The sequence below is a fragment of the Strix uralensis genome, chromosome Z, assembly GCF_047716275.1.
Source record: "Strix uralensis isolate ZFMK-TIS-50842 chromosome Z, bStrUra1, whole genome shotgun sequence".
Lineage (NCBI taxonomy): Eukaryota > Metazoa > Chordata > Aves > Strigiformes > Strigidae > Strix > Strix uralensis.
In genome coordinates, this window is record NC_134012.1 from 71,181,556 (window position 1) to 71,204,669 (window position 23,114).

The following is a 23,114-nucleotide window of genomic DNA, read 5'->3' on the forward strand; positions in this document are numbered from 1 at the left end:
TGAGGAGGGGGAGGGATAGAGCAGCTTGGTGGGCATCTGGGGGCCAGCCAAGGTCAGCCCACCACAGCTGGTCAAAACCAAGTTTATTTCTAGTGTTGAAGTTACATTAACTTTCATGGTTTATTCAAACTTTCATCATTCTGCTCAGATCATTTGGGAGGTAAAGCCACCTGTTTGTGGGTTTTGCAGCTCAGACATCTTGTTCAGGAGAACTGAGTTTGCTCAACCTATTCAATTCACATTGGTTACAGGGTGATACCCAACATCAACACCTACCCACTAACCACACTTCAGAGCAGTTTCTGATAAAGGAGCCAGACACACCCACAAAATCCTCAGAACTGGCACTACATAGTTTGCTCTGGGTATAACCTGGTCATCTTATCTAGGAGCTGCTCCTTAAGTTGAAATATTATTGCTAAATACTTACAAGTACATTTACTTATACGCATCTTACAGGTGGATTTAACTGTCCATTGTCAAAAATCACAGTATACACAATGGCAGCGTAAAAAGAGTAATCTTACTGTTATAGGAACTAAGGAAAGCAGAGACTCGAACGCATGACCAAATGCTATGGCTTGTACTCAGACATTATTTGTTCCGTTTTACAGTTAAAGGCTGAAGGACCACGTGTCTTTGGCTGAATCTTCTGTAGAAATATTTAACTAATATTAACATTTACTAACATTACCTAGCACTAACACTTAATTAAGCTTTTAATTGACACCATGCATAAAAAACCAGATAAATATTTTCTGCCTTGCATGTACCCTTAAAGCCTACATTCTGTCATTTTTCAGGTGTTTGATATAAAACAATTAGGTACCAGAACATTTCCACTAGCACACTGTAATCCACAGAGCTGCTTCCTACCTAGGAATGCAGAAGTACACCATTAGCAGTAAGGGTGAAGGTTGGAAACCTGTAAGAGTGTGCTAAGTGCTTCCATCCCAGAGTCTGCTCTCATATACATCAGAAAAAAAGATTCCATTTGGACACTTACGTAATACTACTGAATATGACATTATTTTATTGTTGCCTAATGTTCTAAAAAGCATTCTACCATGTGACAAGGAGAAAAAAAGAGCTAATTCCCACCACCCTCTGGGTGCGGCCTGTCAGCCAGTTCCCCACGCACTGCCCAGACCACTTGTCCAGACCGTAACGCATGAGTTCCTCTGGGAGGAGGCTGTGGGGACCTGTATCGAAAGCCTTGGAGAAATGCAGGCAGACAACGTCCACCGCTCGCCCCACATCAACCGAGCAGGTTACTTTGTCGTAGAAGGCGATCAGGTTTGTCAAGCACGATTTGCCCTTGGTGAATTCGTGCTGGCTTTTCCCAGTCATGTGCTTCCTTTGACTTGGGATAGCCCCCAGGAGGATTTGTGCCGTAACTTTCCCAGGGATTTAAGTAAGACCGGTGGGCCTTTAATTTCCTGGATCCTCCTGTAGGCCCTTCTTGTAGAGGGGGGGTGACATTAGCCTTCTTCCAGACTTGTGGGACGTCCCCCGATCTCCACGACTTCTCAAAGATGATGGAGAGTGGCCTCACAATGACGTCAGCCAGCTCTCTTAACACCCTCGGGTGGATAACGCCAGGGCACTACTTACTTCCCTTTCTCTGTTTACTTTGTATAACCAAAACGAATTTATTAGAACAGATTCTTTACACAACTCAGATACTTTCACAGAGCCACAGAAAGTTTGGAAGGCTGCAAGGGAACGACGGATGTCGTCTTGTCAAGGCCGCCTGCTCCAGCAGAGGCAGCAGAGGCTAAGCTAGAGCTGCTTAGCCAGGATCATGTCCAGACTGCTCTTCAGTATCCCTTCTCCTGTCGCTGGGCACCACCAGGAGTCGTCTGGCTCTCCCTTCTTTGCAGCCTCCCTTCGGGCCTTTTACTAGATTGGTCAGATCCCCTCCGAGCCTTCTCTTCACCAGGCTAAACAGTCCCACCTCGCTCAGCCTTTCCTCAGAGGAGACATGCTCCCGTGCCTTAATCATCTTCATGGCCCTTTGCTGGACTCTCTCCAGTATGTGCACCTCTCTCTTGTACTGGGAGCCCAGAACCAGACACAGTGCTCCAGGGGTGGCATCACCAGTGCCAAGTAGAGAGGAAGGATCGCCCTTCGTTGACCTGCTGGCAAAGCTCCTAATGCAGCCCAGGACACCGTTAGTGTTCCCTGTGGCCAGGGCACACGGTTGGCCCATGATCAAGGTGGAGCCCACCAGGACCTCCAGGGCTGCTTCTGCAAAGCTGCTTTCCAGGCCGGGCAGCCCGCCGCACGTGCTGGTGCCTGGGGTTGTCCCTCCACAGGTGCAGGACGCTGCGCTTCCCCTGGGTGGGCTTCCTGGCGCTCCTGCTTTGGCAGGGTACGACCCTGGGTATTAAAATATGACAGGTATTAATTAACATGTGACACAATTTGTATAATTTTAGTTTTATCTTTTTGTGACAGGTCTGAAAAGCAATCGGATTTTCAGAGTCCGTGGCGATTTACAGCTGGAGCTACATTGCATTTAAGTCCGGTGTGAACTTCGCTGTAAGCAAGTTAGCATAAAGACGGTTAAAGGAGGAACACTTCGCTACGATGAGCACCGAAGAGACTAGAAGTGAGTCAGTGATAGCGGCCAGTAGAAAATACCTAGGAAAGGGCATAAGACAAGGGCAAGCCAATGGTGACAGTTTTGCAGCACACTCACCCAGCAGTTTGCAGCTCAGAGACTTCCTGACTGTGTCTTCATGTTTGGTCGCCCTCCAACGTGCTTTTCTTTCCAGGGCAGAGAACAGCACCAAGTCGTGATTCCACGCAGGAGGAGAGATTTGGGCGTCGCTGTAGAGAGGCTGCACCGGGCAGCGCAGGCTGGTAGGAGAGCAGAGCCCCGGGACGTGGGGGCAGAGGGTGCGGTGAGGAGCAGGACAGGCCGGGGGGGATGAGCGATGGGGCACGGGCTGGCCCTGGAGAGCCCCTGGCTGGAAACATCTGCCCCGGGACCGGCTGCTGAGGTGCAGGCTGAGACTACTGAGAGCCTTCTGACTGACTTGCGGGCTGGCACGTGCCCCAGCTGCTGGCCCGGCCCTGGTTTCGACGGCTCCTGCAGCCCGGTCCTAGTTTTGCCGTCGGGGCGGCCTCTTGGGTGGCTGGGAAGAGCCCCGGGAGTTGCCGGCCCTCCTCTTCGGGGCTCTCCGTCTCCCCGCACACGAGCGGCCCCTGTCCCGTCTGGGAGCGGAGGGGCCTGCCACAGCCTCCCCCGAATCCTCGCGCGGCTCTTCCCGCTCCCCGCGTGTAGGGACGGGGGCGTCAGGGGGGCTGCTGGGACCCCCCCGAAGAGCAGCGGTTGAGGTGCTGGGCTGCTCCTCTTCATTGGCTCCAGCAGGGCTGCCAGAGGGGGCTGGGCCAGGGGCAGGAGACTCCCTTCGGGAGGCAGCAGGACGAGGGGCAGGCGCGGGGCTGCCCTCCCGCTCCTGGGCAGCGTGGCCGTCCTCGAGGCCCAGCAGGCGGTGGGCCTCCCCGCTGCAGCGTTGCACGACGACATCGATAAGCTGGCGTACGAATGCCGCCGCGCGATTCTGCAGGAAGGCCTCCATCATCCGCGCGAGGACGTCTTCGCGCAGCCCAAACAAGCCCAGGAGCGACAGGATGAGCTCCTCAAACGCAGCCGCTGCCGAAGGGTCCTCCGCAAAGATCAGCCCCAGCTGCTCTTGCAGCCAGGGCAGAAAGCGTTGGAGGAGAGCTGGGTGGTCGTCGAAAAGGGACGCCCAGGTGTCAGGCTGGAGGCCACCCAGAGGAGCCCCGGGCACCGGCTCCACCGCCAGCAGCTGGGCTGTTACAGGGCGAGGGAGGCTGTGGGTGGCTGCATGTGTGGGCACTTCTCCTGCCCGGCGAGTGCCAGCTGACGCTGGTGCCAGCCCAGATGGTCCGATGACGACCTCTTCAAAGTCGTCATCTGCCCGCACCAAGTGCACGATGGATTGCACTCGCCTCTTGCAGAGGGGGCACTCGGGCTTGGTTTCAGCCCACCGCAGGATGCACCGGTAGCAGAACCGGTGGACGCATGGCATCACGTAGGCAGCGTCGTCCCAGCTGTCCAGGCAGATGGGACAACGATTGCCTGGCTCCGTGGCCATGCTCTCCACCTGCTGCGGTGAGCCGGGGGGAGCTGGGGATGGTGAACTGCTCCCTCTCTTTGGTGATGCAGCAGCCGGTGTCACGCTAGAAAAGGAAGAGAGGCCACGGTCAGTGGCTGGCCCAAGGAGGGCTGGAAGAAATGCCCAGGTCCCTCAAGAAGGAAACCCTCCCGGCTCCCCAGGGTGAGGTGTCCCCGCACAGCTCACCTCTGCTGCTGCGAGCACGGCTCCTGGGTGCCCCGGCTGCCTGCACCTGGCAGGGCCGGGGAAAATCCTGTGAGGGCTCTGGGGTCAGGCAAGCAGGAACACTCCCCAGCCAGACCACCAGCACCAACGCTGCACTCAACACTCCAGCTTTGCGACCTGCTCAGCTGGAGCGCGGGCACAAACCAGCTGGGTGGGACTCGGCGCCCGGCTCTAAGCAGCGAGGAACGCCTGGTCACAATCCATCGCTCAGTGACGTCAGAGCCCATGCCTCGGTACCACAGGACCAATCACTCGAGGACTCAGCGCTATCAGAACCCATCTCTCGGGGTGCTATCAGAACCCATCTGCTCGGTGACATCACGACGGGCCGTCCTCACCCATGGCACTCACCCCAGCCGCGCTGCCGCCCCAGCGCATGCGTCTGGGGTCACCGCAGCACCCCTGCCCGCTCCATCCCCCCATCTCTTGTCCTTGTGCTCGGCATCGGTGTTTCACGCCAGTCACTGAGGCCTCGGCCGTGTCTTCCCAGGACCCCGCCAGCTCGCTCTGGCCCTGGCAGACGTCTCCAGGCACATATGGCGAGAGGGTTCACTCGGTAACACCTCATGCCTCCCTGGGAGGCCGCAGGACAAAGTCCCACAGGCGCTCCCCACAGCCCAGCACTGCTGGCCGGCCCTCCGGGCTGCCCCGCTTCCCCCCACGGGCGGGCACAGGCAGCACTTGCCTCGCTCTGGCAGCTTTTCTCCCGTCTTTCTCCCCTAGCCAGAAGGCACAAGGGTGATCCCCTCTGCTCAGCACCCGTCAGGCCTCGTCTGGGCACTTTTCCTCTTTGGGGTCCCGGGCAGGAGGGAGGCCGGGACAAAGGCACAGAAGGGCTCAGGGGAGGCACGGAGGGTCTGTGGGGTTGGGGCTGGTTCAGCACGCAGCAGAGAAGGCGTTGGGGCACCTCGCAGCACAGCCCGGTGCCTACGGGGAAGGCATCAGGGGGCTGGCGACAAGCTCTTCCCAGCACTGCCTGGTGGGAGGGTGAGAGATGGTGGCGTCTCCTGAAACTAGAGAGGTTCAGGCTGGAGATAAGGCATCAAAACCAAAATCCTCGTGAGGATCATGAAGCACTGGAGTGGGTTGCCCAGAGAGGCTGTGGCATCCCTGAGCCTGCAGGTCAGCCTTCAAGACCTGAGTGGCCACAACCCAGAGCATCCAGGTCTACGATTCATTGCTGACCCCGCCCTGAGCCAGTGCGATTCTGTTCTCAACGTGGTGTCGGGTGGAATGACAAGAGACCAAGTAGCAGTTTTTAATACTGTTCCTCTCTGGTTTCAGGGGAGCTGTCACGAGGCACCATATGTGCCAGCAACTTATCTGGGCCCCATGAAACTCTGGTGAGGGTGAATTCTGGCCTCTGAGTTTCTTGAAATACCCAATAGTGGTCAGAGCTTCAAAAGTTCTGAAGTTCAAAAACGAAAACGCAGGAAGCTGACATGTCCTTAAAGAATAAGACATCCAGTTAAACTGCATGGCGTGTATTTCAGGAAGGGCCTGGGGAAACACTGACCCTTTCTGGAATAGTCCAGAATAGCTGGCGTATTTTGGGGAATGTTTCAGACAGCCACATGGGTCTACATATACGTTCCATAGCTTAACGTCTCAATATTGCAGTGTAGACTATAAGCATAGTAGCTCATGCCGAGATACAAAGCAGAACTGAAGCGCTTAGTATTTTTGTTTAACCCCTGACGATGTTTGGCCACAAACCATCTTTTTCACGGCTTTGCAAGTAATCGTTCTGACATGACATACAAGACCTTCTTAAGTGCCCACTTCATGAAGAAGTGTAGCTAAGCGCAAGGTAATACTTCTTCCTTGCAGGTCGTATTAATAAAGGTGTAGCAGTTACTGCAAGGGATCCAAGCCATGCCCCTTAGGCTGGCTCCTTTGCGAGTGGACTTTTTTACCAAGTCTGCCCTAAAAATTCTTTGATGTGGATTCTGCTCTCACCCACGACAGGCTACCTAAGGACAGAGCGTAACAGCATGTAGCTCACAGTGTTACTTGCCAAAAATCTTCCTTTTTAATTCTTTTCTTTTTTTCTTTTTTTTTTTACGTGAAGAGTTTTGCATACACATAAAGCTATAACATATGATTAAGAAATAAGTACATCAAGAGTAGATCGTTTTGTTCTATACAATCTGCACAAAAATGCACCAAATTTGACAGGTCTTAAAATGCGACACGTTCTGTATAATTTTAAATTTTAATATGTAAAGGTATTTTTCCAATTCAACAGTAATTAAATACAAATAAAATATTTCAGTACAGAAAACAAAAAAAGAAGTGTTGTTCATAAACTGATTGTGTTTTGAAATGTTCTATATCAGAAGTGTTTACAAGGCATTTGAAGAAATGACAATGTTTTAAAGCATTCTTTCACTGGTAACGTCGTGTCAAAATGCAAGTGGCATCCCCATCGGTCCACCGTGGCGGAGGGAAAGCAGCGGTTTCCCTGCCTGGTGATTTCTATTTTGTTCGACACACGTTAAAGCTGAATGGAGTTGTGGGTTTTACCAGGATGGGAGCGTAAGGATTGCTTCCTCCGTCCTCTCCACGGGATTCCCAGTGAGTCAAATAAAGGGAAGAATGCACACGAGCACTTTTCATCCGTGCAGCAGAAGTTGCAGGACGTGCAGGGAGGATTAGGCCTCATCCTGTGAAAGGGTAAAGCTATTTCCTAGACAGTTAGCTCAATGAAGTTTAAGATGTTTCTGTGCCTATCTTTTCTGTGGCAGGTCTGAAAAGCTACCAGACTTTATAAGAAATGTCTTCTGTGTTTGTATGAATGTTTTCTGAGGCATAATTATGGTACTCAGATTTTAGAAAATTGAATACAATTGAATGAAAACAATGATCTACCAGCTGGGTAGATCCCAGTCTGTGCTGCGCTCTGGGATTATGTTTTCCCAGGTGCAAGACCTTACGGCTGTCCTCGTTGAACTTCATAAGGGGTCTTGCTAGCCCACTCTTCCAGCCTATCCAGGTGTTCCTGCAGGGTGGCTCTCCTTTCCAAAGTGTCCACTTCCCCACTCAGCTTGGTATCATCACCAGACTTCATCGGGCAACACGTGATCCCATCATCCAGGTCACTTATGAAGATACGAAACAGCACTGGGCCCCATAGCGAGCTCCGGGGGACCCCACTCGTGACAGGTTGCCACTTTGAAAAAGAGCTATTTCCCACCACCCTCTGGGTGCGGCCTGTCAGCCAGTTCCCCACGCACCGCCCAGACCACTTGTCCAGACCGTAACGCATGAGTTCCTCTGGGAGGAGGCTGTGGGGACCTGTATCGAAAGCCTTGGAGAAATGCAGGCAGACAACGTCCACCGCTCGCCCCACATCAACCGAGCAGGTTACTTCGTCGTAGAAGGCGATCAGGTTTGTCAAGCACGATTTGCCCTTGGTGAATTCGTGCTGGCTTTTCCCAGTCATGTGCTTCCTTTGACTTGGGACAGCCCCCAGGAGGATTTGTGCCGTAACTTTCCCAGGGATTTAAGTAAGACCGGTGGGCCTTTAATTTCCTGGATCCTCCTGTAGGCCCTTCTTGTAGAGGGGGGTGACATTAGCCTTCTTCCAGACTTGTGGGACGTCCCCCGACTTCTCAAAGATGATGGAGAGTGGCCTCACAATGACGTCAGCCAGCTCTCTTAACACCCTCGGGTGGATAACGCCAGGGCACTACTTACTTCCCTTTCTCTGTTTACTTTGTATAACCAAAACGAATTTATTAGAACAGATTCTTTACACAACTCAGGTACTTTCACAGAGCCACAGAAAGTTTGGAAGGCTGCAAGGGAACGACGGATGTCGTCTTGTCAAGGCCGCCTGCTCCAGCAGAGGCAGCGGAGGTTAAGCTAGAGCTGCTTAGCCAGGATCATGTCCAGACTGCTCTTCAGTATCCCTTCTCCTGTCGCTGGGCACCACCAGGAGTCGTCTGGCTCTCCCTTCTTTGCAGCCTCCCTTCGGGCCTTTTACTAGATTGGTCAGATCCCCTCCGAGCCTTCTCTTCACCAGGCTAAACAGTCCCACCTCGCTCAGCCTTTCCTCAGAGGAGACATGCTCCCGTGCCTTAATCATCTTCATGGCCCTTTGCTGGACTCTCTCCAGTATGTGCACCTCTCTCTTGTACTGGGAGCCCAGAACCAGACACAGTGCTCCAGGGGTGGCATCACCAGTGCCAAGTAGAGAGGAAGGATCGCCCTTCGTTGACCTGCTGGCAAAGCTCCTAATGCAGCCCAGGACACCGTTAGTGTTCCCTGTGGCCAGGGCACACGGTTGGCCCATGATCAAGGTGGAGCCCACCAGGACCTCCAGGGCTGCTTCTGCAAAGCTGCTTTCCAGGCCGGGCAGCCCGCCGCACGTGCTGGTGCCTGGGGTTGTCCCTCCACAGGTGCAGGACGCTGCGCTTCCCCTGGGTGGGCTTCCTGGCGCTCCTGCTTTGGCAGGGTACGACCCTGGGTATTAAAATATGACAGGTATTAATTAACATGTGACACAATTTGTATAATTTTAGTTTTATCTTTTTGTGACAGGTCTGAAAAGCAATCGGATTTTCAGAGTCCGTGGCGATTTACAGCTGGAGCTACATTGCATTTAAGTCTGGTGTGAACTTCGCTGTAAGCAAGTTAGCATAAAGACGGTTAAAGGAGGAACACTTCGCTACGATGAGCACCGAAGAGACTAGAAGTGAGTCAGTGATAGCGGCCAGTAGAAAATACCTAGGAAAGGGCATAAGACAAGGGCAAGCCAATGGTGACAGTTTTGCAGCACACTCACCCAGCAGTTTGCAGCTCAGAGACCTCCTGACTGTGTCTTCATGTTTGGTCGCCCTCCAACGTGCTTTTCCTTCTGGGGCTTGGGTTTCTTGGTTCTGAACATCTGAAAAGCTTGGTATGCACAAAGCTGGGCAGCAAGAAGTCCCATTGCTTGATTGCACGAGAACCACCTCCTGTTTCCTTTAAGTCATCCACCTGCTGCTTTCAAGTCATGCCACCTTGCTTTTCATGACGCGATTCTCCTGAAATAGACAGATAACATTGCATGTGGCTTTTATTCCAGCTCTCCGTATCTCTGGCTTTGGTCTGGTGCACTGTATCTGCCACTCAGAAATTACGGAGGTTCCCCCCCAAACAACTGCTCTAGAAGGCTCATCCAGTCGCCAAGCCACATCTTCAGCCCGGTTCTTCTTTTTTCAGATCTTTTTTCTTTCATTGCAAGTGCAGCTACCTCTGGACTGAATTTAGTCAGAAGGGGGCAGGAGGCCACTGATTCTGACAAATAGTTTCCCAACTTTTAGTACTCTTACAAGTGAGTGGTACAGCTTGTGGGGCTCTCAGAACAGTCTCCGATGAGGGTTTCAAGAATCGCAGAATCAGCTAGGTTGGAAAAGACCTTGAAGATCATCCAGTCCAACCATTAACCCCACACTGACAGTTCCCAACTACACCAGATCCCTCAGCGCTACGTCGACCCGACTCTTAAACACCTCCAGGGATGGGGACTCCACCACTGCCCTGGGCAGCCCATTCCAACGCCCAACAACCCGTTCTGTAAAGGAATGCTTCCTAATATCCAGTCTAAACCTTCCCTGGCGCAACTTGAGGCCATTCCCTCTTGTCCTGTCGCTTGTTACTTGGTTAAAAAGACTCATCCCCCGCTCTCTGCAACCTCCTGTCAGGGAGTTGTAGAGGGCGATGAGGTCTCCCCTCAGCCTCCTCTTCTCCACACTAAACAACCCCAGTTCCCTCAGCCGCTCCTCGTACGACCTGTGCTCCAGACCCTTCACCAGCTTCGTTGCCCTTCTCTGGACACGCTCGAGCAATTCAATGTCCTTTTTGTAGTGAGGGGCCCAAAACTGAACCCAGGAATCGAGGTGCGGCCTCACCAGTGCCGAGTACAGGGGGAAGATCACTTCCCTGTCCCTGCACAAACGTGCAGACTCACACCCGCATACGTGCACGTCAAGACAGGAGCACACCGGTACAGACACACACGTGCCAACACACGTGCAGGTACACACACCAACACACGTGGCCACACGTAGGCACACGTGTGCACCCATACATGCACTGACATACCTACACGTGCCAACACAGATGCATGCATGCACATACACATGCATGGACGTGTATACACACGTGTAAATACACATACGTACGCACGCACGCACCCACTTGCACACCCCAGTGCAAAGACAGGCATGTAGGCACCCACACATGCACGCATCAACATGCAAGCACGCTGGTGCGCGTCAGCGCACGTGACCGCACACACACATACAGACACATGCACATGCCAATACACACACACTTGCGTGCCAGCACGCCTGCACACATACGCACATGCATGCACGTGCCAGTGCATGGACACACCTATGCACGCGTGCCTGCACATGCATGCGCATGCATACACACGTGTGGACAGGCATGCACACGCATTCACACACACAGACATGCATGCACACACAGACACATGCACAGACACGTATGCACACGTATGCACACACACGAGTGTAAGACACACATGCACGTGCGTGCACATACATATATGTGCATGGACATGCATGCACACACACAAGCACACGCACACACATGCACATGCATACAAGCCCACCACACGCACGCACACGCATATATGTGCATGGACGCACACGCACACACCAGCACAGCTATGCACACACAGACACGTGCACGGAAATGCATGCACGTGCATGCACACGCATATATGTGCATGGACACACACGCACACACAGACACGTGCCCAGACACGTATGCACATGTATGTACAGTCATAGAAGCGCAAGACATGCGTGCGCACGTATACACGTGCACGGACACGCATACACACACAGACACATACGTGGACACACATGCACACACAGAGGTGCATGGACACGCAGGCACACACAGACACACGCGCAGACACGTATGCACATGTACGCACACACATCTAAGCACACGACCCGTGCACACGCATGCACACACATACATGTGCGTGGACACGCACGCACACACAGACACGTGCCCAGACACGCATGCACGTGCATGCACACACCCACGAGCGCACGACACGCGTGCAGACCCGTGCGCACACGCACACGCGAACCCGTTCCTCCGCAGCCCCCCCCACCCCGCGGGGCCCTGCCCGCAGCCCTGCCCGCGGCCCTGCCCGCCCCGCCGGGCGCCCTTTCCGGGAAGCGCGGCGGCCGGTGGCGAGCGTGGCGCGGGCCGGGCTGGCCCTGGGCGAGAGCCTGCCGGCCGAGGCCACTTGCCCCGTGTGCCTGGAGCTCTTCTCCGAGCCCGTCATCACCGAGTGCGGCCACAACTTCTGCGGGCGCTGCCTGGCGGCAGTGCTGGGGGTCCCGCCGCGCCCCGCCGCCTGCCGCCAGTGCCGCGCCTCCGTCCCCCCCGGCTCGCTGCGGCCCGACCGCTCGCTGGGCGCCGTGGCGGGGCTGGCGGGGGCCCTGGGGGACGAGGCGCGGCGGCCCCGCTGCCCGCGGCACGGCGAGGCCCTGGGTCTCTTCTGCGAGAGCTGCCGCGGGCCGCTGTGCCCCCAGTGCCGGGAGGGATCCCCCCACCGCCACCACCGCGCCCGCCCCGCCGAGGAGGCCGCCCGGGAGCTGCGGGTAGGGGCCGGCCGGGACGGGGGCCCCCGGGGAGAGGGGTGGGTCCCTGCCCCGCTGCGGGGGTAACCCCTCGGGGCACAGGTCGGGGGCTCCTCCCGGGGCAGGGGCTGGGGGTTCCCCGGGGCAACAGAGGTTGGGGTTCCCTCTGGGCATGGTCTGGGGTCCCCTCCAGGTACAAATGTGGGGTCCGTCCCAGGCACAGGCTGGGATCCCCTCCATGGTTGGGGTCCCCTCAGGGCACAGGTCAGGGTCCCCTCTGGGCAGGGGCTGGGGTCCCCTCCATGGGTTGGGGTCCCCTCAGGGCACAGGTCAGGGTCCCCTCCAGGCAGGGGTTGGGGTCCCATGTAGGCATGGATCTGGGTCCCCTCTGAGCACGGGCTGGGATCCCCTTGGTGCACAGGTCAGGGTCCCTGTCCAGCCACAGGTTTGGGTCGTCATCCAGCGGCTGGCTGGGGTCCCCTCTGGGTATGGGTTTGGGGTCCCCTCTGGGTACAGGTCAGGGACCCCATCTGGCTATGGCTTAGGGTCCCCACATGGCCGTGGTTTGGGGTCCCCATCTGGATACAGGTTAGGGTCCCTACCTGGCCATGGTCTGGGGTCCCTGACCGACTGCGGGCTGGGGTCCCATATCCCCCCCACCCTGCTGGGGCTGCCAGTTCCCCCACAGCTCCCACCCCCCATCACCTCCCCCCCGGAGTGGAGGTCCCTCTCGCCTCTCACCCCTCTGAGGCCCCGCCAGGTCCCCAGTGCCCCAACTGTCCCCAGCCAGGGACGGGGCCGTGGTGACAAGGGGACACGGTCTCTCCCCCCACCCCGGGATGCGGGCTGGGGTCCCCCACGCCAGCAACTTGCTCTGCCACGGGTTTTTCTTTTAAATACTCCCGTGAATTCACAGAGCGCATCTGAGACACACTGTCACTGCAAACCTCTGCCCACAAATCCCACTTCCAACACTAAAAGTTGTTTTTCCTAATTAAAAAAAAAACAAAAAACAAACCAACAAACCAAACCCAAAACCCGCAAACTTCAGGGTTTCCACATGAAGCTATTCCAGAAATGTTTCTGGCCAACCCCGCTGCGCGTGGGGATCTCCCTCACCTGTCTGGAAGAGGGGAGGTGGGTGCTGGCTCGGAGCTTTTCCCCTCCCCACAGAGCTGAGCTCACACCCCCACCCCCACCCCAGGGCAGTATTGTCCCCACAAGGGACCGTTTGGTGACACCGTCTCGCTCCTGCAAATGTAATCCCAAAATCACCAAATACGCTTTTTTTTTTTTCCCCCCAGGACACACTCCAGGACAACCTGTTTTTTCTACAGAAAGAGAAGGAAGACTTTAAGCCCGAAGGAGAAGAGAAAAGCGATGGCCTGCTGGTGTGTGTTTCTCTCTCCGTGCGCACGCCATGCTCCTTGCATTTACCCACCCGTCTTTGCGGGCGGGTCCCCTCTTTCCCTCTCCCTGTATATATTTATCTCCTTTTCCATAACAACACTCTTTTCTCTCGCCCTCTCCATCCATCCCATATATCCTTCTATCCATCCTGCTCTCATTCAGACTCCGCTGTCATCTTGGCTCCATCTCCCCGTCTCCCCGCTCCACTCTTCCAGCTTTTCCTCTCCAAAAACTCTTCTCCTTTTCCCCGTGCTCCTTGCCCCCCTCCCCGCAGCACCCGTGCTGGCGCGGAGGCAGCCGGAGGAGGGGATGGCTCAGGGGCCTCTGTGCGGGTGCCTTGCAGGGGAAGGTGGCCTCGGAACAGCAGAGGCTGCGCGACACCTTGGAGCAGCTGCAGCGGTTCCTGCAGGAGCAGGAGGGTGTCCTGCTCACCCAGCTCGAGCAGGCACACCGGGAGCTCGCCGAGGAGCGCCGCCGGTACGTCTCCAGCGTTTCAGAGAGGAAATCGCTGCTGGACACACCGATTGCGGAGATAGAGAAGAAAAGTGACCAGCCTTGGTTGAATTTCTTATGGTGAGGCTGCGTCACTTACCAGTGCGCTGTGACACCACCACCACCACCCCCACCCCCTCCGCCCCAGTCCCTGGTGAGGGCTGGGGGTGCCCCCGGCATCCCGGTGCAGACCAGAGCCTGTGTGCCGGCGGCCAGGCCGGGACACCGCGGTGCGTGGTGGGGCTGGTGGGAGTCTGGGCCTGCAGTGCGAGCTGTGCACCACAGTGTGAGGCTGCTCCTCGATGACTGGGTTCAGTTTTGGGCCCCTCACTCCAAAAAGGACATTGAATGACTCAAGTGTGTCCAGAGAAGGGCAACGAAGCTGGTGAAGGGTCTGGAGCACAGGTCTGATGGGGAGCGGCTGAGGGAACTGGGGTTGTTTAGTGTGGAGGAGTCTGAGGGGAGACCTCATCGCCCCCTATAGCTACCTGAAAGGAGGTTGCAGAGAGGAGGGGATGAGTCTCTTGAACCAAGGAACAAGCTATAGGACAAGAGGGAATGGCCTCAAGCTGCGCCAGGGCAAGGTTAGACTGGCTATTAGGAAGTATTTCTTTCCAGAAGGGGTTGTTGGGCATTGGAATGGACTGTCCAGGGCAGGGGTGGAGTCCCCATCCCTGGAGGGGTTAAAGACTTGGGTTGACCCAGTGCTGAGGGATCTGGTGGAGTTGGGAACGGTCAGTGTGAGGTTCATGGTTGGACTGGAGGATCTTCAAGCTCTTTTCCAACCGAGATGATTCTGTGACGCATGCAGCCCTGCCGAAGACTGGCATGGGCAGTCAGAGCATCTTCCCTGCCTCTCTCCTGCTTATTTATGTGTGTCCTCAGTGTCCGTGGGGACAGGTGGGACACTTGTCAGTGTGAGATCCGGCCAGGATAACAGCATGCAGACATCCCAGGCAGGACAAGACATATTTAATGCTCCAAAGGACTTGGCAGGAGGAGACACAGCAACATCAGACCATTGAAACCATTGATTTAAGTAAGACCGGTGGGCCTTTAATTTCCTGGATCCTCCTGTAGGCCCTTCTTGTAGAGGGGGGTGACATTAGCCTTCTTCCAGACTTGTGGGACGTCCCCCGATCTCCACGACTTCTCAAAGATGATGGAGAGTGGCCTCACAATGACGTCAGCCAGCTCTCTTAACACCCTCGGGTGGATAACGCCAGGGCACTACTTACTTCCCTTCCTCTGTTTACTTTGTATAACCAAAACGAATTTATTAGAACAGATTCTTTACACAACTCAGGTACTTTCACAGAGCCACAGAAAGTTTGGAAGGCTGCAAGGGAACGACGGATGTCGTCTTGTCAAGGCCGCCTGCTCCAGCAGAGGCAGCAGAGGCTAAGCTAGAGCTGCTTAGCCAGGATCATGTCCAGACTGCTCTTCAGTATCCCTTCTCCTGTCGCTGGGCACCACCAGGAGTCGTCTGGCTCTCCCTTCTTTGCAGCCTCCCTTCGGGCCTTTTACTAGATTGGTCAGATCCCCTCCGAGCCTTCTCTTCACCAGGCTAAACAGTCCCACCTCGCTCAGCCTTTCCTCAGAGGAGACATGCTCCCGTGCCTTAATCATCTTCATGGCCCTTTGCTGGACTCTCTCCAGTATGTGCACCTCTCTCTTGTACTGGGAGCCCAGAACCAGACACAGTGCTCCAGGGGTGGCATCACCAGTGCCAAGTAGAGAGGAAGGATCGCCCTTCGTTGACCTGCTGGCAAAGCTCCTAATGCAGCCCAGGACACCGTTAGTGTTCCCTGTGGCCAGGGCACACGGTTGGCCCATGATCAAGGTGGAGCCCACCAGGACCTCCAGGGCTGCTTCTGCAAAGCTGCTTTCCAGGCCGGGCAGCCCGCCGCACGTGCTGGTGCCTGGGGTTGTCCCTCCACAGGTGCAGGACGCTGCGCTTCCCCTGGGTGGGCTTCCTGGCGCTCCTGCTTTGGCAGGGTACGACCCTGGGTATTAAAATATGACAGGTATTAATTAACATGTGACACAATTTGTATAATTTTAGTTTTATCTTTTTGTGACAGGTCTGAAAAGCAATCGGATTTTCAGAGTCCGTGGCGATTTACAGCTGGAGCTACATTGCATTTAAGTCTGGTGTGAACTTCGCTGTAAGCAAGTTAGCATAAAGACGGTTAAAGGAGGAACACTTCGCTACGATGAGCACCGAAGAGACTAGAAGTGAGTCAGTGATAGCGGCCAGTAGAAAATACCTAGGAAAGGGCATAAGACAAGGGCAAGCCAATGGTGACAGTTTTGCAGCACACTCACCCAGCAGTTTGCAGCTCAGAGACCTCCTGACTGTGTCTTCATGTTTGGTCGCCCTCCAACGTGCTTTTCCTTCTGGGGCTTGGGTTTCTTGGTTCTGAACATCTGAAAAGCTTGGTATGCACAAAGCTGGGCAGCAAGAAGTCCCATTGCTTGATTGCACGAGAACCACCTCCTGTTTCCTTTAAGTCATCCACCTGCTGCTTTCAAGTCATGCCACCTTGCTTTTCATGACGCGATTCTCCTAAAATAGACAGATAACATTGCATGTGGCTTTTATTCCAGCTCTCCGTATCTCTGGCTTTGGTCTGGTGCACTGTATCTGCCACTCAGAAATTACGGAGGTTCCCCCCCAAACAACTGCTCTAGAAGGCTCATCCAGTCGCCAAGCCACATCTTCAGCCCGGTTCTTCTTTTTTCAGATCTTTTTTCTTTCATTGCAAGTGCAGCTACCTCTGGACTGAATTTAGTCAGAAGGGGGCAGGAGGCCACTGATTCTGACAAATAGTTTCCCAACTTTTAGTACTCTTACAAGTGAGTGGTACAGCTTGTGGGGCTCTCAGAACAGTCTCCGATGAGGGTTTCAAGAATCGCAGAATCAGCTAGGTTGGAAAAGACCTTGAAGATCATCCAGTCCAACCATTAACCCCACACTGACAGTTCCCAACTACACCAGATCCCTCAGCGCTACGTCGACCCGACTCTTAAACACCTCCAGGGATGGGGACTCCACCACTGCCCTGGGCAGCCCATTCCAACGCCCAACAACCCGTTCTGTAAAGGAATGCTTCCTAATATCCAGTCTAAACCTTCCCTGGCGCAACTTGAGGCCATTCCCTCTTGTCCTGTCGCTTGTTACTTGGTTAAAAAGACTCATCCCCCGCTCTCTGCAACCTCCTGTCAGGGAGTTGTAGAGGGCGATGAGGTCTCCCCTCAGCCTCCTCTTCTCCACACTAAACAACCCCAGTTCCCTCAGCCGCTCCTCGTACGACCTGTGCTCCAGACCCTTCACCAGCTTCGTTGCCCTTCTCTGGACACGCTCGAGCAATTCAATGTCCTTTTTGTAGTGAGGGGCCCAAAACTGAACCCAGGAATCGAGGTGCGGCCTCACCAGTGCCGAGTACAGGGGGAAGATCACTTCCCTGTCCCTGCACAAACGTGCAGACTCACACCCGCATACGTGCACGTCAAGACAGGAGCACACCGGTACAGACACACACGTGCCAACACACGTGCAGGTACACACACCAACACACGTGGCCACACGTAGGCACACGTGTGCACCCATACATGCACTGACATACCTACACGTGCCAACACAGATGCATGCATGCACATACACATGCATGGACGTGTATACACACGTGTAAATACACATACGTACGCACGCACGCACCCACTTGCACACCCCAGTGCAAAGACAGGCATGTAGGCACCCACACATGCACGCATCAACATGCAAGCACGCTGGTGCGCGTCAGCGCACGTGACCGCACACACACATACAGACACATGCACATGCCAATACACACACACTTGCGTGCCAGCACGCCTGCACACATACGCACATGCATGCACGTGCCAGTGCATGGACACACCTATGCACGCGTGCCTGCACATGCATGCGCATGCATACACACGTGTGGACAGGCATGCACACGCATTCACACACACAGACATGCATGCACACACAGACACATGCACAGACACGTATGCACACGTATGCACACACACGAGTGTAAGACACACATGCACGTGCGTGCACATACATATATGTGCATGGACATGCATGCACACACACAAGCACACGCACACACATGCACATGCATACAAGCCCACCACACGCACGCACACGCATATATGTGCATGGACGCACACGCACACACCAGCACAGCTATGCACACACAGACACGTGCACGGAAATGCATGCACGTGCATGCACACGCATATATGTGCATGGACACACACGCACACACAGACACGTGCCCAGACACGTATGCACATGTATGTACAGTCATAGAAGCGCAAGACATGCGTGCGCACGTATACACGTGCACGGACACGCATACACACACAGACACATACGTGGACACACATGCACACACAGAGGTGCATGGACACGCAGGCACACACAGACACACGCGCAGACACGTATGCACATGTACGCACACACATCTAAGCACACGACCCGTGCACACGCATGCACACACATACATGTGCGTGGACACGCACGCACACACAGACACGTGCCCAGACACGCATGCACGTGCATGCACACACCCACGAGCGCACGACACGCGTGCAGACCCGTGCGCACACGCACACGCGAACCCGTTCCTCCGCAGCCCCCCCCACCCCGCGGGGCCCTGCCCGCAGCCCTGCCCGCGGCCCTGCCCGCCCCGCCGGGCGCCCTTTCCGGGAAGCGCGGCGGCCGGTGGCGAGCGTGGCGCGGGCCGGGCTGGCCCTGGGCGAGAGCCTGCCGGCCGAGGCCACTTGCCCCGTGTGCCTGGAGCTCTTCTCCGAGCCCGTCATCACCGAGTGCGGCCACAACTTCTGCGGGCGCTGCCTGGCGGCAGTGCTGGGGGTCCCGCCGCGCCCCGCCGCCTGCCGCCAGTGCCGCGCCTCCGTCCCCCCCGGCTCGCTGCGGCCCGACCGCTCGCTGGGCGCCGTGGCGGGGCTGGCGGGGGCCCTGGGGGACGAGGCGCGGCGGCCCCGCTGCCCGCGGCACGGCGAGGCCCTGGGTCTCTTCTGCGAGAGCTGCCGCGGGCCGCTGTGCCCCCAGTGCCGGGAGGGATCCCCCCACCGCCACCACCGCGCCCGCCCCGCCGAGGAGGCCGCCCGGGAGCTGCGGGTAGGGGCCGGCCGGGACGGGGGCCCCCGGGGAGAGGGGTGGGTCCCTGCCCCGCTGCGGGGGTAACCCCTCGGGGCACAGGTCGGGGGCTCCTCCCGGGGCAGGGGCTGGGGGTTCCCCGGGGCAACAGAGGTTGGGGTTCCCTCTGGGCATGGTCTGGGGTCCCCTCCAGGTACAAATGTGGGGTCCGTCCCAGGCACAGGCTGGGATCCCCTCCATGGTTGGGGTCCCCTCAGGGCACAGGTCAGGGTCCCCTCTGGGCAGGGGCTGGGGTCCCCTCCATGGGTTGGGGTCCCCTCAGGGCACAGGTCAGGGTCCCCTCCAGGCAGGGGTTGGGGTCCCATGTAGGCATGGATCTGGGTCCCCTCTGAGCACGGGCTGGGATCCCCTTGGTGCACAGGTCAGGGTCCCTGTCCAGCCACAGGTTTGGGTCGTCATCCAGCGGCTGGCTGGGGTCCCCTCTGGGTATGGGTTTGGGGTCCCCTCTGGGTACAGGTCAGGGACCCCATCTGGCTATGGCTTAGGGTCCCCACATGGCCGTGGTTTGGGGTCCCCATCTGGATACAGGTTAGGGTCCCTACCTGGCCATGGTCTGGGGTCCCTGACCGACTGCGGGCTGGGGTCCCATATCCCCCCCACCCTGCTGGGGCTGCCAGTTCCCCCACAGCTCCCACCCCCCATCACCTCCCCCCCGGAGTGGAGGTCCCTCTCGCCTCTCACCCCTCTGAGGCCCCGCCAGGTCCCCAGTGCCCCAACTGTCCCCAGCCAGGGACGGGGCCGTGGTGACAAGGGGACACGGTCTCTCCCCCCACCCCGGGATGCGGGCTGGGGTCCCCCACGCCAGCAACTTGCTCTGCCACGGGTTTTTCTTTTAAATACTCCCGTGAATTCACAGAGCGCATCTGAGACACACTGTCACTGCAAACCTCTGCCCACAAATCCCACTTCCAACACTAAAAGTTGTTTTTCCTAATTAAAAAAAAAACAAAAAACAAACCAACAAACCAAACCCAAAACCCGCAAACTTCAGGGTTTCCACATGAAGCTATTCCAGAAATGTTTCTGGCCAACCCCGCTGCGCGTGGGGATCTCCCTCACCTGTCTGGAAGAGGGGAGGTGGGTGCTGGCTCGGAGCTTTTCCCCTCCCCACAGAGCTGAGCTCACACCCCCACCCCCACCCCAGGGCAGTATTGTCCCCACAAGGGACCGTTTGGTGACACCGTCTCGCTCCTGCAAATGTAATCCCAAAATCACCAAATACGCTTTTTTTTTTTTCCCCCCAGGACACACTCCAGGACAACCTGTTTTTTCTACAGAAAGAGAAGGAAGACTTTAAGCCCGAAGGAGAAGAGAAAAGCGATGGCCTGCTGGTGTGTGTTTCTCTCTCCGTGCGCACGCCATGCTCCTTGCATTTACCCACCCGTCTTTGCGGGCGGGTCCCCTCTTTCCCTCTCCCTGTATATATTTATCTCCTTTTCCATAACAACACTCTTTTCTCTCGCCCTCTCCATCCATCCCATATATCCTTCTATCCATCCTGCTCTCATTCAGACTCCGCTGTCATCTTGGCTCCATCTCCCCGTCTCCCCGCTCCACTCTTCCAGCTTTTCCTCTCCAAAAACTCTTCTCCTTTTCCCCGTGCTCCTTGCCCCCCTCCCCGCAGCACCCGTGCTGGCGCGGAGGCAGCCGGAGGAGGGGATGGCTCAGGGGCCTCTGTGCGGGTGCCTTGCAGGGGAAGGTGGCCTCGGAACAGCAGAGGCTGCGCGACACCTTGGAGCAGCTGCAGCGGTTCCTGCAGGAGCAGGAGGGTGTCCTGCTCACCCAGCTCGAGCAGGCACACCGGGAGCTCGCCGAGGAGCGCCGCCGGTACGTCTCCAGCGTTTCAGAGAGGAAATCGCTGCTGGACACACCGATTGCGGAGATAGAGAAGAAAAGTGACCAGCCTTGGTTGAATTTCTTATGGTGAGGCTGCGTCACTTACCAGTGCGCTGTGACACCACCACCACCACCCCCACCCCCTCCGCCCCAGTCCCTGGTGAGGGCTGGGGGTGCCCCCGGCATCCCGGTGCAGACCAGAGCCTGTGTGCCGGCGGCCAGGCCGGGACACCGCGGTGCGTGGTGGGGCTGGTGGGAGTCTGGGCCTGCAGTGCGAGCTGTGCACCACAGTGTGAGGCTGCTCCTCGATGACTGGGTTCAGTTTTGGGCCCCTCACTCCAAAAAGGACATTGAATGACTCAAGTGTGTCCAGAGAAGGGCAACGAAGCTGGTGAAGGGTCTGGAGCACAGGTCTGATGGGGAGCGGCTGAGGGAACTGGGGTTGTTTAGTGTGGAGGAGTCTGAGGGGAGACCTCATCGCCCCCTATAGCTACCTGAAAGGAGGTTGCAGAGAGGAGGGGATGAGTCTCTTGAACCAAGGAACAAGCTATAGGACAAGAGGGAATGGCCTCAAGCTGCGCCAGGGCAAGGTTAGACTGGCTATTAGGAAGTATTTCTTTCCAGAAGGGGTTGTTGGGCATTGGAATGGACTGTCCAGGGCAGGGGTGGAGTCCCCATCCCTGGAGGGGTTAAAGACTTGGGTTGACCCAGTGCTGAGGGATCTGGTGGAGTTGGGAACGGTCAGTGTGAGGTTCATGGTTGGACTGGAGGATCTTCAAGCTCTTTTCCAACCGAGATGATTCTGTGACGCATGCAGCCCTGCCGAAGACTGGCATGGGCAGTCAGAGCATCTTCCCTGCCTCTCTCCTGCTTATTTATGTGTGTCCTCAGTGTCCGTGGGGACAGGTGGGACACTTGTCAGTGTGAGATCCGGCCAGGATAACAGCATGCAGACATCCCAGGCAGGACAAGACATATTTAATGCTCCAAAGGACTTGGCAGGAGGAGACACAGCAACATCAGACCATTGAAACCATTGATTTAAGTAAGACCGGTGGGCCTTTAATTTCCTGGATCCTCCTGTAGGCCCTTCTTGTAGAGGGGGGTGACATTAGCCTTCTTCCAGACTTGTGGGACGTCCCCCGATCTCCACGACTTCTCAAAGATGATGGAGAGTGGCCTCACAATGACGTCAGCCAGCTCTCTTAACACCCTCGGGTGGATAACGCCAGGGCACTACTTACTTCCCTTCCTCTGTTTACTTTGTATAACCAAAACGAATTTATTAGAACAGATTCTTTACACAACTCAGGTACTTTCACAGAGCCACAGAAAGTTTGGAAGGCTGCAAGGGAACGACGGATGTCGTCTTGTCAAGGCCGCCTGCTCCAGCAGAGGCAGCAGAGGCTAAGCTAGAGCTGCTTAGCCAGGATCATGTCCAGACTGCTCTTCAGTATCCCTTCTCCTGTCGCTGGGCACCACCAGGAGTCGTCTGGCTCTCCCTTCTTTGCAGCCTCCCTTCGGGCCTTTTACTAGATTGGTCAGATCCCCTCCGAGCCTTCTCTTCACCAGGCTAAACAGTCCCACCTCGCTCAGCCTTTCCTCAGAGGAGACATGCTCCCGTGCCTTAATCATCTTCATGGCCCTTTGCTGGACTCTCTCCAGTATGTGCACCTCTCTCTTGTACTGGGAGCCCAGAACCAGACACAGTGCTCCAGGGGTGGCATCACCAGTGCCAAGTAGAGAGGAAGGATCGCCCTTCGTTGACCTGCTGGCAAAGCTCCTAATGCAGCCCAGGACACCGTTAGTGTTCCCTGTGGCCAGGGCACACGGTTGGCCCATGATCAAGGTGGAGCCCACCAGGACCTCCAGGGCTGCTTCTGCAAAGCTGCTTTCCAGGCCGGGCAGCCCGCCGCACGTGCTGGTGCCTGGGGTTGTCCCTCCACAGGTGCAGGACGCTGCGCTTCCCCTGGGTGGGCTTCCTGGCGCTCCTGCTTTGGCAGGGTACGACCCTGGGTATTAAAATATGACAGGTATTAATTAACATGTGACACAATTTGTATAATTTTAGTTTTATCTTTTTGTGACAGGTCTGAAAAGCAATCGGATTTTCAGAGTCCGTGGCGATTTACAGCTGGAGCTACATTGCATTTAAGTCTGGTGTGAACT

The 23,114-nt window shown here is 56.2% G+C and overlaps 2 protein-coding genes across 2 annotated transcripts; both read left to right on the forward strand.

Moving 5' to 3' along the window:
• Window positions 1-5,444: 5,444 nt before the first annotated feature.
• LOC141938281 (E3 ubiquitin-protein ligase TRIM7-like) lies at window positions 5,445-16,054 on the forward strand. The gene is made up of 5 exons (XM_074856928.1): window positions 5,445-5,719; window positions 11,539-12,013; window positions 13,297-13,383; window positions 13,746-13,975; window positions 15,979-16,054. The coding sequence occupies exons 1-5, from the start codon at window positions 5,445-5,447 to the stop codon at window positions 16,052-16,054; spliced, it is 1,143 nt and encodes a 380-aa protein (XP_074713029.1).
• Window positions 16,055-16,110: 56 nt separating this feature from the next.
• Window positions 16,111-23,111, forward strand: LOC141938282 (E3 ubiquitin-protein ligase TRIM7-like). The gene is made up of 5 exons (XM_074856929.1): window positions 16,111-16,136; window positions 18,596-19,070; window positions 20,354-20,440; window positions 20,803-21,032; window positions 23,036-23,111. The coding sequence occupies exons 1-5, from the start codon at window positions 16,111-16,113 to the stop codon at window positions 23,109-23,111; spliced, it is 894 nt and encodes a 297-aa protein (XP_074713030.1).
• Window positions 23,112-23,114: the final 3 nt, after the last annotated feature.

Bases quoted from the DNA above. Each gene is read 5' to 3' on its own strand.
- LOC141938281 (XM_074856928.1), top strand. From the start codon at position 5,445: ATGAAGCACTGGAGTGGGTTGCCCAGAGAGGCTGTGGCATCCCTGAGC. The intron at 5,720-11,538 runs GTGAGGGTGAAT...CCCTGCCCGCAG, and splicing joins CTGGGCCCCATGAAACTCTG to CCCTGCCCGCGGCCCTGCCC. The intron at 12,014-13,296 runs GTAGGGGCCGGC...TTTTCCCCCCAG, and splicing joins AGGCCGCCCGGGAGCTGCGG to GACACACTCCAGGACAACCT.
- LOC141938282 (XM_074856929.1), top strand. From the start codon at position 16,111: ATGAGCACCGAAGAGACTAGAAGTGA. The intron at 16,137-18,595 runs GTCAGTGATAGC...CCCTGCCCGCAG, and splicing joins ACCGAAGAGACTAGAAGTGA to CCCTGCCCGCGGCCCTGCCC. The intron at 21,033-23,035 runs GTGAGGCTGCGT...TTTTTGTGACAG, and splicing joins CCTTGGTTGAATTTCTTATG to GTCTGAAAAGCAATCGGATT.